Source organism: Lingula anatina, chromosome 2, assembly GCF_051362555.1.
Source record: "Lingula anatina isolate TDL-2025a chromosome 2, LinAna3.0, whole genome shotgun sequence".
Classification (NCBI taxonomy): Eukaryota; Metazoa; Brachiopoda; class Lingulata; order Lingulida; family Lingulidae; genus Lingula; species Lingula anatina.
Genome location: NC_141768.1, coordinates 13,387,923 through 13,402,463, shown reverse-complemented (window position 1 = coordinate 13,402,463; position 14,541 = coordinate 13,387,923). Strand labels below are relative to the sequence as shown.

At 34.2% G+C, this 14,541-nt stretch overlaps 1 protein-coding gene across 2 annotated transcripts in view; it reads right to left on the bottom strand.

Moving 5' to 3' along the window:
* Positions 1 to 9,086: 9,086 nt before the first annotated feature.
* Positions 9,087 to 14,541, bottom strand: part of LOC106155583 (uncharacterized) — a 106,468-nt gene continuing 101,013 nt past the window's right edge. For both annotated transcript variants that reach the window (XM_087004879.1, XM_087004880.1), the window contains 9 exons: positions 13,943 to 14,104; positions 13,326 to 13,784; positions 12,873 to 12,994; positions 12,567 to 12,625; positions 12,060 to 12,229; positions 11,640 to 11,696; positions 11,318 to 11,417; positions 10,922 to 11,135; positions 9,087 to 10,555 (listed from right to left, as the gene is read on the bottom strand). In XM_087004879.1, coding sequence (XP_086861005.1) covers positions 10,109 to 10,555; positions 10,922 to 11,135; positions 11,318 to 11,417; positions 11,640 to 11,696; positions 12,060 to 12,229; positions 12,567 to 12,625; positions 12,873 to 12,994; positions 13,326 to 13,784; positions 13,943 to 14,104 — 1,790 coding nt within the window. In that variant the 3' untranslated portion in view covers positions 9,087 to 10,108. The remainder of the gene's footprint in view (positions 10,556 to 10,921; positions 11,136 to 11,317; positions 11,418 to 11,639; positions 11,697 to 12,059; positions 12,230 to 12,566; positions 12,626 to 12,872; positions 12,995 to 13,325; positions 13,785 to 13,942; positions 14,105 to 14,541) is intronic.

Here is a 14,541-nt window from a genome sequence, read left to right as displayed (position 1 = left end):
CAAGACTGCCTACTACATCCTCATCTGCAGTCTCACCTTCAACAACTCCATGGTATCCTTCCTGGAGACATTTCCACAATTTCTGGCATTTACGATCCCATACTTGGACATAGGACAGAGACTCTGTACCTTCTCCTTCTACGTCAAGCTGCCCCTGCTCACGGTGTCTGCTTTGCTGTTGGCTCTTATTGGATTTCAGCGCTGTATCGTTATTTCCAGCAAACCAGGCAATGCAGTGGCGAGTAAATTAAAATCATCAAAATGTATAGGGGGACTAATTGCTTTGGCGTGGTTGCTACCCATGCTTTTCATAATTAAAACATCTTTTGTGTGCAGGCGCAAGGTTATACGTTATAACCCAGAAAGCTTGTTATGTATGTATGATATAAAGAAGAAACACTGTAATTCAATGGCTTTCTTTATGGTCTTATATGTGGCAGCATCGCTCATCATGTTGGCTTGCGATGGCGTTATCATCTATAAGATGAAAAAATTGAAGGAAAAAATTGCTCCAGCGCAGAATCCTACCCCAGAGAATTTGCCATCGCAGCAGCAGCAGTCGTATCTCGCTAAAACCGAACTACAGCTAACCAAGACTATGTTTCTCTTGATGCTGAACAACTTTGTCTGCAACCTTACTCCAGGTATTGTGCTGAACCTCATACCCATAGGCCCAGAAGCACATATTGTAGCTTCGTTACTTTTCCAGCTCTCACGCACAATGGATGCCATCATACTGTATGGCAAAAACACGGCACTCAGAAAAGCAATTCAAACCATGTATAAATCTTGTTTCTGCAGAGCATTACCGACTTAATTTTAACATTAAAATGAGCCTGATAGGTAGTGATGAAGACCACTAGCAATCTGAATTTTTTTGTGATGAAATCAAGTTTAATCAAAATGTTACTAACTGATTAACGTGTATCAATGTTTAGATTCAATGTGTCATTTTTAAATATTAAAATATTTACGTCACATTTAACTAAACGTGGATATTGTACTTATTTTCTCTTTTTACGTTTCATTTATTTCATCGTCTTTTTATATTAATGAAAAATAGGATCTGTGCAGAACCTGTAAAACATGCTGGAGATGGAAGCTGGCAATTTTGGACGCAAAAAGTAACTGTAGAACATTTAAATGTTTAAAAAATATATGTATTATGCCACATATTAATTAACATTCTTTATTGAATCACTGGTAATAATTCAAAGATTTCCGGTAGCGCTTCATTAGTCTGGCTTATATGTCCAATTCCCGTTTAGCACCAGAATAATTTACTGAAAAACAAGCAACAAGTCCAGTGCAGCGTCTAATAATTGGTCCATCATTAACGGTTCTGAAGACTTACGTAAGCCATCAGTTCTCCGGATTTATTTGAAGGTCAACTGTAGAATAGTAATACATGTAGTGTAAACGATCTCAAATTACATTTTCCCGATAGGTTTCTAAATGACTTTAATTTATGATTTAAATAATAGAAATTTGTTGTTTATCGAATTAAGATCCCCTCATATGCGCTTCAGTTGAGGATAATCAATTTAAATTAAAATTAGGATTCAAATTCATCAAATTAAAAGACATTTGTACATTTAGTACTTGTTTTTGAAACTATCCGGAACTTTTTGAGCATGCACAAGTTAAAAATTTGGATCACTGGTCCAGTTTAAATTAAATTGTACAATTTGTTAGTAAAACTGTTATGCTTATTTCAATTTCTAATTGCAAAGAGAATAATTATATTAATTAGTGGGGTGTCCTTGAATGGCCAAATTTCAAAAATCATTGCACTATGCTTGTTTTCTTACTTCATATGTTTGACAGATTGTGACAGTGATAATTTAGATTGTAGAGACATTATTATTATTCTCAGATATTTTGATATCACTATAATAACATATAATAACATATAACACTGATTTCAAGTTACACAAGTGTGCGTTACACATTTTTTTCTGTCAGTATGTACAGACTGATCGCTACGCCTGGAAATAAACTTAAAAAGTGACTTACGAAATCCAAAATCCATCTCCCACAGAGTGGTCAGGTAAAATACGCTATCTAGAGCGACTGTGCAGCTATAATTTATTCTCCTATTATCTTACTAAAACGCCGTAATTTTGACCACGATGCTGTTTTTCGTCCCAAGCCAACTGTACTGTCCGTTATCTTGCAACTTGGGCCGCTCACGTAAAGGTACAGTAGGGCAATATCGCTAACTGTATGAGCCTGAAAATAGCTCAAGCGAAATAGCTTACTTGTCGAAATTCATGCGCCCCCCCCCCAAAAAAAAAAAAAAAAAAAAAAAAAAAAAAAAAAAAAAAAAAAACTGACGACCAATTTTAAGATCGAAATTTACGAGCTGTTTGAAATTCACGGTATCTTTCCGTTACTTGCTGTATATTCCATATGTGAAACAAACATAGCAGCAGTAAAATGATGTTTTTACTTATTGATCGCTGGGACTGGTGCATGTACAGCGGCCAAGGGCCCATCAATCTGACAAAGTGTTTCAAATGTCTGAGACATGGGCGACCGCCGGTTGGTGTCAAGAAATACTCTTCTGACGATGCACTGGCTGATGTCTCAGTGTTGTACAACACCCAAGGAGTTTCCTGTATTCGTTATCAAACATCGTAACCACTAAGGTTGGGCAACCATTTTTTTCTGCATTTTCGTACAGGTATTCACTATTAGCTCTTTTCAAACTAATTTTTCCGTTTGGATTTCAACTATTTCAATTTTTTCAATTATTTTATTATTATAATATTAAAAATAATTATTATTATGAAATGCATGTATATAACTGAGTCAGGATTGGGAAGACTGTCAGAGAAGGTACCTGTAATCACTTTTGATACAGGCAAAATCACTAAACATTATGCTTTGAAAGTGATGTATGTAATACTCTTAGAGCAGAAATATTTTTTATCTTATTTTATTAATTAATTAATTTTTTTTTTTTTGGGGGGGGGGGGGCAACAACAAAGATATTGCGTTTCCTGTACCAATTATTTTTTGGCAAAATAAACAAATCAATCATCTTTTCACAACTAATTATACACTATAATTAACTGTGAAACTATCTTCAATAAACAGTACAGTAGGCCTACAGGAAGCTTGCTGACGTCCGTAAAACCACAAATATGGCAAACCTTAATATTGCTATGATTACTAACAGGCTATGCAAATGGTTTTTGAGCTTTGTATTTGGTCATGTGTCATTAACAGAACACCAGATATGTTTGAAAGAAAATTACCAGCACAATTGAAATTATGCATTATGGCCATGACAAGGAATTTTATGCATAAGTTAAGAAATATGCATGTGCCATGCACATAAATGCGTTTTGCCAATTTACCCTCTGTAAACCATGTAAGGGTACTGCCAAGGTTAGGCCAAAACTCTTCATATGCTTTACAAACAATTTCTGGGATAATAGATAAAACTTCAGAGTTCACTGACTTAATTCCTTAGCATTTACACAAATGTCATCATCAGTGCGATTTTGGGATAAAAACTGCAAAATCGTTGTCTCAAATTTCTCCTTGCCACATGCACCCACAAACACCGTTCTAATGCCAATTTAATGACAGCAGTTGGTACTTCTAAACCATGCCAAGTCTGGATTCAGATTTTATCGATTTTATCTGAAAACAATGCCTTTGTTTAATGAAGTTTCTGGTATACGATCTTGCTCAGGGATGGAGTTACGCCCCATACTGATTGCTATCTCACCTCAAAATAGAGGGGTGTTAAATTGATGATAAATGCTTCAAGTTGCCTATTCTTATGCTTAGCAACGAGAAATACTGGTATAAAGGCCCATATTTTATTATTTTAAAGGGATTTTTAATGTTAAAAAAGATAAATGCATTACTGAATAACAAAATGCACCAAAAATTCATTTTTGTCATTTTTAAGATCAACCCTGTCAGTACCCTTAATACTACCGGTATGCTCTAGCATTTAAATTATGTGGACTTTCATCACAGATACAGCCACAAGGCATGCCAGCTTTACTATTTTATCTAAAAAAAATGCAATTGTTTTGCTTTCTCCTGATTAGTATATCATTTTTAAAAAAATTATATTTCAGAATTACTTTAAATAAGGATATTTCACATTGCAACATTTTGGATTACTAGCTTATACTTCAAATGACACTGCACTCTTAGAAAAGTATCATTCAGGGTGAAGTAATTACAGCACTTAAAGACGTTTCTTTGACTTAATAACTTAACAAGTGTGGAAAGGTATCAAAAATTTTAACCAGAGCAAACCCCAGCTTGCCACTTTTGGGGTTATCCCTTTGGCCACATTCAGAACAGCGGACTAACTACTCCACGGGTTAAATATCTCTGACCCACAGGGAAACTATTCAGTGTCTATTAACTATTTAGTGTCTATTAGCGGATTAGACGGCAAGCTTTTTGACTGTTAACATGCCTAAGAATTGAATCTGAGGAAAAACCATCACTTATATACATAAAAAAGCATAACTTCATCAAAAACCCATCAAGCTTATTTTTTAACTTGATCTGTATATTAGTCCTATGAATCAGTCTTACAAGTTTTAAAGCAAACTATGACATGGTTTTCATGTTATCTGTATAATGGTGGATTAAATATGCTGAAAAAGTGAAAAAATTAAAGCATAACTTTTGTAAAAATGGTCTTATCAAACTGATTTTTGAACTCAACCTGTATTTTGGTAAGATTGATCACTCACGGGAGTTTTAAGACAATAGGCCTATCTGTTTTGCTTGAAATGTGTTATATGTGTTGCATATAAGCTGAAAAAAGCAAAAAAAAAAAAAGCATAACTTTTGAAAAAATGGCTAAATCATGCTGGTATTTTAACTCCACCTGTATTTTATGAATATTCATCAGTTCCATAAGTTTGAAGACAAAAGATAAAATGTTTTTCCACCTTTTGTGTTATCACTGAAATGGTGATGACAGCCACACCAAACATAGGTGACGGCTATATGTACAGATACATCTGTGTTTGTATATAAAAAAGGAATGCAATTTTTATATATGCTTCACACAGTCCACAATTGTTCTGGTCACTGTACAGTGACATAAGACCATCTCAGTCCTTCAGTGGAGTATGTACTGTTATGCTTGAGTATAATTCCAGACAATGACTAGCTTTAATATCTAGACATCTCATCTAAATTTAAATTTGGACAGAAGTCTTGCACCAGTGGAAGAATGGAGAAGGATGCCTCAGGTCTGCATTTCAGGTCTCATACAGTCCATGAGAAGGTTACTAGCCTGGATGTACTGCAGCCCGGGGAGGGCACTGAACAATATACTACCCTTTAGGTAACATTATTGTATGAAAAAGTATATTAAAACCATAGATATAACAGTACTTGCATTTCTTTTTTAGGTGAGTATATAAAATCACTGTACATCCCTTCTGCTTGGTCCTGTAACTTTGAGAATAGGTATCAAAGAAATCAGAAAAAAAACAGGTAAAATGTATGTGTACATCAATCAATGTTTGTGGACTTCAGATTCTGCAGAGAAATGTCTACAAATTGAGAAGAGCCATCTGCCATACATGTTTTGTGAATGCATTTTTTTTCTTTGAGATGGGTTCCTTTAAACAAAATTCTGCACACCAACCTAACTACAAAGCTAGGATGACGGACGTACAGAAATTTGTTGACTAGCACTGTGACCACAACTGACAGACAATAATATAAACCTCTCATGATAACAGGCAGCCTTGCATGTCATTTTCCTTCATTTCATGCATCCCACATAATCGCATACCTAATTATTTAAGGATTAACCAGATCTGTGTGGTCTTAATGTAACTAACATGAAACACTTCTTTTACACATAAAAACAAAGGAAAAACACAAGTTCTGACTCAACAGTGAATGCTGCTGCCATTGAAGATCTAGTGTGCAGACCAGAAATTGATGATGGATCATGTCCTCCATCTTACATCTTATTTTGGATCCTAGGTTTCGGGAACTATAATGGCTGCATCTCCTGTGAAAATGCTCTGATTGGCCCCAAACTCATGCAGATTAAAATAAACCCCAAGAGTAACCTCTCACCATATAATACCAAAGTTATGTCTATGCAATTTCTGAAAACCATCAACAGCAAACACTTTTTAACAGAAAATGTTAACAAAATTTTGGCCCATGAGACCTTGAATATAATAAATGTAGGTCAAATTTAAAATCTTCACGACTTTCTACCAAACTTCTTTAATAACTTTGCCTATATCTCCTTCAATTTGGAGAAATTTGGCATTTAATTTTTTTAAAAATTGACAAGGGTGCATTGCGACAAACTTAACAACTATGCAAGGTCTAAGTCAGACAGGGGAAATGCAATGAAATCTGATATTTGTATCGGTGGTGTCAACATCAATCCATCTAGCTATGTGAAAGATTTAGGTGTCACTTTTGATCAGTATGCAACTATGGATAGACGGATCTCTGAAATTTGCAAATCGGCATCATACTCACTTTGGCGAATTAGTAAGATACGTGACTTACTGGACAAAACTTCAACTGAAAAACTAGTCCATGCTTTCATTACTTCTAAGCTTGATTATTGCAACAGTCTCTTATATGGTTTAGGCAAAAATCATCTGAACAAACTTCAATTAATTCAAAATTCTGCAGCTAGGCTGGTAACTAAAATGGGATGGAATAGCCGAGAGCATATAACACCTGTTTTGATGGAACTTCACTGGCTTCCAGTAAGAGAGAGAATTTTATTTAAAATTTTATGTGTCATTTTTAAAGCAGTCACCGAGAATAAACCACTTTATATCTCAGAACTTATGAAGCAACATCAGCATGGAAGAGTTACCAGGTCTTCAACTTTTAGTCATTTACTTTTAGAACACAGTGTCTTAGAGAAAAAAGCTGGTAAATTTTACGGTGAAAGGGCATTTATGATATATGCACCCAAAGTTTGGAACACTTTACCCTCTGAAATACGAGCAGCAGGTGACATAGATACTTTTAAAAAGCTTTTGAAAACTCATATTTTTAGAATAGCCTATCAGTAGCTATCATATAGTTAATTTTAGTTTTTAATAAGGTGTACTGTAATTTTATGATTAATTTTAAATGTTGTCACTTTAGGTTCTTATCATTTTAGAATATGAATAATTGGTTCTTTAAATTAGTTCTTAGTCCTTTAAAATTGTAATGTGTTCTTATATTAGTATTGTGTTATTTAGCTCTTTTAAGTGAATGTTGTAAGGCGCATTGAGATTTTTAATGGAATGCGCCATAGAAAAATAAATTATTATTATTATTATTATGCAAATAAACTGATCATGTATTTCCATGTAGTGACAGAGCCCAAAATCAAGGGGATTTAAACTGAGGTTACATGTGATGTAATTTCAAGAGATGAGGATACAGGTCCTTGTAATCTATATGAGATGCAAAATACTTTCAAGTAGACAGGGGCTGGTCTCAACAGAAACTATGGTGCCATCCTCTCTGTTGTAGCAGTATACATGCCTTTCTAAAGGCAGTAGGGGGGAGGGTATCCCTTAAAAAGAGACTATCTTCATCTGGATGGCTTAATTCCCTGATGAAGATGCTCTGACAGACAATAAAATATTGGAGGTAAATTTCAATATTTAGCTGTTGATTGAAGAAAAAAATTACTTTATCTTTACAGGGAATTATATTGATATAATTTTGATCCTTATAACATAACACAGTTCATAAAATTCTTCTCTGGCATTCCAATGTAAGCTTTGAAATTCTTAGGCTTCACTGATTGGTATCTTCAATCTTAACATTATGAATAAAAAAAACACATTTGGAAATGGTAAAGCTTTATTAATTTATCGTATGCTACTATAAACCTCTCATGATAACAGGCAGCCTTGCATGTCATTTTCCTTCATTTCATGCATCCCACATAATCACATACCTAATTATTTAAGGATTAACCAGATCTGTGTGGTCTTAATGTGACTAACATGAAACACTTCTTTTACACATAAAAACAAAGGAGAAACACCATACCCAGAAAAAAGATTACGCAAAATGCAAGAGCTCAACAAACATGTAAGCTAATACCTAAAAACTGCGTCTGTCACAAGTTCTGACTCAACAGTGAATGCTGCTGCCATTGAAGATCTAGTGTGCAGACCAGAAATTGATGATGGATCATGTCCTCCATCTTACATCTTATTTTGGATCCTAGGTTTCGAGAACTATAATGGCTGCATCTCCTGTGAAAATGCTCTGATTGGCCCCAAACTCATGCAGATTAAAATAAACCCCAAGAGTAACCTCTCACCATATAATACCAAAGTTATGTCTATGCAATTTCTGAAAACCATCAACAGCAAACACTTTTTAACAGAAAATGTTAACAAAATTTTGGCCCATGAGACCTTGAATATAATAAATGTAGGTCAAATTTAAAATCTTCACATGACTTTCTACCAAACTTCTTTAATAACTTTGCCTATATCTCCTTCAATTTGGAGAAATTTGGCATTTAATTTTTTTAAAAATTGACAAGGGTGCATTGCGACAAACTTAACAACTATGCAAATAAACTGATCATGTATTTCCATGTAGTGACAGAGCCCAAAATCAAGGGGATTTAAACTGAGGTTACATGTGATGTAATTTCAAGAGATGAGGACACAGGTCCTTGTAATCTATATGAGATGCAATATACTGTCAAGTAGACAGGGGCTGGTCTCAACAGAAACTATGGTGCCATCCTCTTTGTTGTAGCAGTATACATGCCTTTCTAAAGGCAGTAGAGGGGAGGGTATCCCTTAAAAAGAGACTATCTTCATCTGGATGGCTTAATTCCCTAATGAAGATGCTCTGAGAGACAATAAAATATTGGAGGTAAATAATTTCAATATTTAGCTGTTGATTGAAGAAAAAAAATACTTTATCCTTACAGGGAATTATATTGATATAATTTTGATCCTTATAACATAACACAGTTCATAGAATTCTTCTCTGGCATTCCAATGTAAGCTTTGAAATTCTTAAGCTTCACTGATTGGTATCTTCAATTTTAACATTATGAATAAAAAGAAAACACATTTGGAAATGGTAAAGCTTTATTAATTTATCGTATGCTACTACAACAAGATCAATTAATGAAGACCAAAAAGAAATGTAAAATATTATATAATGCAGCTATAATACTTCAGTAAAAAAAATACTTGTTATATGAAGTACACTTTATATATCACAATATTTTTAACAAAAGAACTTGTCTAAATTCACAAAAAATTAACCTGGAATGTTAGTGGCATTACAGCTACAAGTTTAAAGCCTCAATTTTGATTAATTCTTTATAAAATTTATTAAAATATACCTCTAAAATACATGGAAAACAAACAGGCATGTAACAAAAGGAAGCTAAAAAGTAAAGATTTACACACATATCTTACTTGTTCTGTGAAAAATGTATCTGTTCATGTATATCATATATGTTTCACAGACAAAATTATACCACAAAAATATCACAACATGTTGAAATTTATCTTAGTTACAGACATACTAGTCTTATTTTTTGGCATACATGTCAAATATAATACACATTATTAGTCAGAACAAGTAAGTTTTTCAAAAAGTAATACTATTTTTTATAAAATTCTTGATTAAATACAGAGAATATTGCTTTATAAAAACACTAGACTAATTGATTATATTTTTAGATATTTTTATATAAAAATGTGAAATTCTTGGGAAAATTAAATCCATCTTCAAATTAATAAGTTTGATTTTTAAAACCATGTGCCTAGTAGAAAATTTGTTTTCTAATAATCTGTTTGGAAGCCCTGTGATTTTAATTATAAAATAGGATATTGTTTAGCAATCAAAATTCATTGATGTCTGTAGAGGCATATCCAAATTTTACTGGATAATTCAAAATAAAAACATAAGCAGAATCTCTTGCACTGAGCATTCAATTGGCTCCCAGCTTTCCTAATTTTATTAAAAGAAGGTTGCACCAATGTACAGTCATGAAAAAGAACTGTTATTACTTTATGGTATTGTCATAAAAAACTCAGACTTGAGCAGAAATCCTTGATATTCTTTTTTTTCCTTGACCTCTCTAAGTTTCGTGCTGAGTTTCATCACCTGAGGGTGGTGTTTGCATAGGAGCCACATCAGTGATAGGTGGCGCCAGCATAGGCTCGTCCCCAATCTTAATCGTGACACTCCCAGGTCTAGGCTTCCCATGAATAATCTGTACATCATCTCCTGTGCCAGGCTTGATTGTCACAGTGTGGTCTTCTTCCTTTATATCCACCTGACTAGTGTAGGACTTGGGTGAGGAACTGGAAGACACTGAAGGTTGGGAGGCAGGCTCAGCATTAAGAACAGACAAGAGGCCTTCTTCAAGTTGACTGGTTGATGTACTTTGATCTTCACCTTTGAAAGAGCCCATGGCTTTACCCTGAGGACGGTCATATTCCTCATTGGTTCTTAATGCAACATAAGAGGGATTACTGATACCAAGTTGGTCTCCAAACAGAGAGTCGTCATCAAATTCACTTGCCTAAAATAAATCATCAGAAAATTAACATGTTGTTAGTGTAACTTATTTATTGGTTTGAAGACAGGCACTGTTTTCCTTGATAATTAAAAAGTTCAGCTAACTTTTACAGCTTATACCTGGTCTTGCAATTTTCTGCATCTTCAATTGTCAATAATTAATTTGCCCATGTACATGCACCTCCCAAGTTGTCTGTATGATACTTATATAAACTATTTAGAATTACCTGCAGCACTATGATAACCAAATATTTATCCTTGATTGTGCCATATGAAAAAAAGTATAACCTTGGAATCAAGGGAAACAATACTGTAGCAACAGTTTTTATACGTGCAAACATTTCCAGTCACTTCCACATATACCACTTACCTTGAAGACAGAAGGTGTTCTTCCAACCCCAGAAATAGATTCATAGTAATGCAAGTTACTCCTGTAATCCTTGTCTTGTTGGTACATTGGTCGTGTAGGATCATGTCTGTCAGACCCAGGGACACTGGCACTCCTGGTGTAGGGGTAGTCTCCCATGACAGTAGTGTGTCCATTGAAGTCTTTACGATGTAAGTTGTCATACTTGGCGGGTTTCCTGTATAATCATATTTAAACTTAGTTTATGGCAGTAATTTTCCCTCAAACAACGGGTATTGAAATTCCTCTTTAAAACAATTCTAAACATGCAAAGTGTATTCAATCAGCATACACATTTACACTTCAGAAAGAAACACATATTGTACAAAAAGATGTGACCTATATGGGAAGGTAACTTACTTTTTTCTGTTTCTCCCGACAACAACAACAATGAGGGCGATCAGCAGTATCAGAGCCACTACACTCACTACTATGACAGCAATTAAAGTCACAGGAACACCTGAACACAGAGCATCATCATATAGTTTAACATTATGTTTTTATAAATATCTAAATAAGTGTCTGTTCTTTCATCTTTATTTTTCCATCACATGGTAACAAAATGTAAGTTTTAGTTGTTATTGTTGTTTTTCAAATAACACAATTACATCTAATTTACCATAGAGGTTTAACATCCTATAACAGATATGTCAGACAAGTAAGGTTATGTATTTTATCTTACCTTCTGGTGGATTAGTGGTCACTGGAGTCACTGTAGTTGGTACCCGAGTTGTAAGTTCTGACAAAAAGAAGAAGTAATTATAAGTAAACCCACATCATAATAAAGGAATTCAGCTTCAGTAAATTAAGGTCACTTACATCAAACATTAAGCATGAGGACTTTAGGTAATCAAACCCACCCTTTTGTTTGATTCTAAAAATTGAAATACACTGAAAATACAAGCAGTAATGAAATTCGTTTTTCAAATTAAAGAAAATATTTTTGTGCTAAGATAAAATTGCTGGTTAACTAAACAAGTGGGTAACTAAAGAAATCCTCATAGCAGCATGACTCTAACAGAATAAACTTTAGATAGAGAATTCATTCTAGAAACAGTAGCAGGTGGTGGAATCAAATTTCCTCCAATTATGGGTACTGTACCTGGTGGTCTCTCATTTACATAGACATACTGATTGTCAACAGATAGCGTCTCCAGTGTCCCCCCTTGCACGGCCTCATTGAGTGTGTTTTCAAGTGCAACCGTTATATTATTCATGTTTGCTTGTGGTACTCTGACAATGACTTGTGAATCAACAATGATACTTCCAGGACTGAAAAAGAGGGAAAATTGGATAATCATATTGCAGTGTATACTTTTTCCTTTTCGAACTCCAAATAATTGAATATCGGTCTGAAAAAATATCAATGCAAAGCTTATTCAATTGATTATTAATCTAATTGTAAATGGGGATGACTAGAACATATTTTTCAAATTTTTTTATTGCAAAACAAAATCCTCTAAAGAGCAATGTGTAAATAAAAATATTGCAACTGAAAAAAAAAGAGTGCACTGCTTTCTAAAAATTATGTAATTATACACAGAACTCATAAAAAAGAAGAAAATGCAGCAACTTTATTAAAATCATCATGTACACAATTTGCACTTACTAAAATCCTAAGATTATCACTTTTTGGAATCCAGTTATGTTAGAAAACAATCTTGTCATCTGAAACAGATTAAAGCATAGGACATGTTGAAGAAAGTTTTCATTGCATTGGCTACTCAATAATAATAATAATATTATTAATAATTATAATAATAATGAAAAAATGCATCTAGCATGATAAAGGCAAAATGACAGTAAGTTTAATCTACGAACAGAGTATTCACAACTGTCCAAAAACTAGTTACATAATATTTCTTTAAAAAATATAAAAGTAATCATATAGCTATGAATGTATCACATAACTTACAATGTTTACTATTTGCACAGCCAGATTTTTAAAATCTTCAGACTGGGGGTCAGCCAAGGTAGCTGTATAGTTCTTATTTGTCACCTTAATGTACACTTCAACTGACACGTTTGTAGGAGCAACTACAAAACAAAATTAATCCAAATCAAATAAAAAATTAATGCACATGTTATATTTCATTGTAAACTAACTACACATTACTGGGTGAGGAATGAGTATTTTCATTTGCTGCCAGATAAAAAAAATCTTTAGAATTTTAACATTTTTCCAATATTAGCAATCCATTCCCCATGCTATATATTTAATACCAATTAATTTGACCATAGCTTATGTAGCAAATATCTGAATACAATGCACAATACTATTAGTAAGCCAATGTCAATACCAACAGAATGGCTATCTGTAAGTACACATTAATCCAGAATGAGAACAAGTTAAAAAAGAACTACATACCAGTGGAAGTTGTAAAAGATGGCGTAGTTTCTTGAGTGCTACCACTAGTTTCTGCAGTTGCTGTGGTAACTGTGGTACTGTCAGTTCCTGGAGTTGTTATGGTAACTGTGGTACTGTCAGTTCCTGGAGTTGTTGTGGTAACTGTGGTTCTATCAGTTGCTGTGGTTGGTGTGGAAACTGTGGTGCCATCAGTTGCCGAGGCAGGTATGGTCATGGTTGACACAGTGCCTGGAGCCTCTGTGCTCGCAGTTTCTGTAGTTGCACTTTCTGTGGTTGTTGGCAATTCAGGTGTTGTTGCTATCACACGGCACTGGTCCATATCTGTTGCTCCAGTGAAGTTTGTGGTGGTTCCAACAGGGCACACCTGACATGTGATGCTGACAGATACATTCTTGTATGTTCCCATAGGACAAGCTTCACATGTTCCATTTACTGACAAATCAGTGCCAGGGGGACAGGCTGCAAAAACAAATTGTATTTTAGTCCTATCAAGGTAAATGTTATTATTTTGAAGTAGTTGGAAAACTTTCTCTTTCTCAGGACTGGACTTTAAAATAATGTATTCTCTAAGAATTTCAGCAAAAATTGCATATGTATCTAATCATTCACATATATACCTATACATAGGGAGGCCTCGTGTGCCCCTATCTGCTGTGTGGTAGTTCCACTATAACAAACTCTACAGAACTTCTGGTTGACCTTGTCCTGGTAGAAGCCAATAGGACACTTGACACAACTGTCCTGAGACTCCTCATAGTAACTGCCTGCTGGACACGATTCTGCAGAGATAATAGAGGACATATCAGTTTTAGAGTAAATAACATACATAATTCTTACACAATGACTTATCTGTTGACAGGTGGCTAGGCCTGTGTGAAAAAGGGTTATGTATTATGTCAAAAAATAATACTATAGACTGAACCTTCAAGAAATCGATAAAAAGGGGCTAAAGCTCTTAAATTTTGTCCTTAGGTTGAATATCATTTTTAAAAAAATTGAGTAAATTTTAAACAAACAGTTGCATTTGAAATAGAATGCTTCAAATTTGGTGCAAACTGTAACACTAATGCTTTCAAGATCTTGACGAAAGTGTACTGTATAAATTGAAGACATTGTGAACAAGCAAGTATATGCCCTGTTTGATACTTTGTATCCGTCACTTCATTGCACTTGACAATGCAGACTGTTTGCATTAGGCATGCTGGGGAAAAAACAA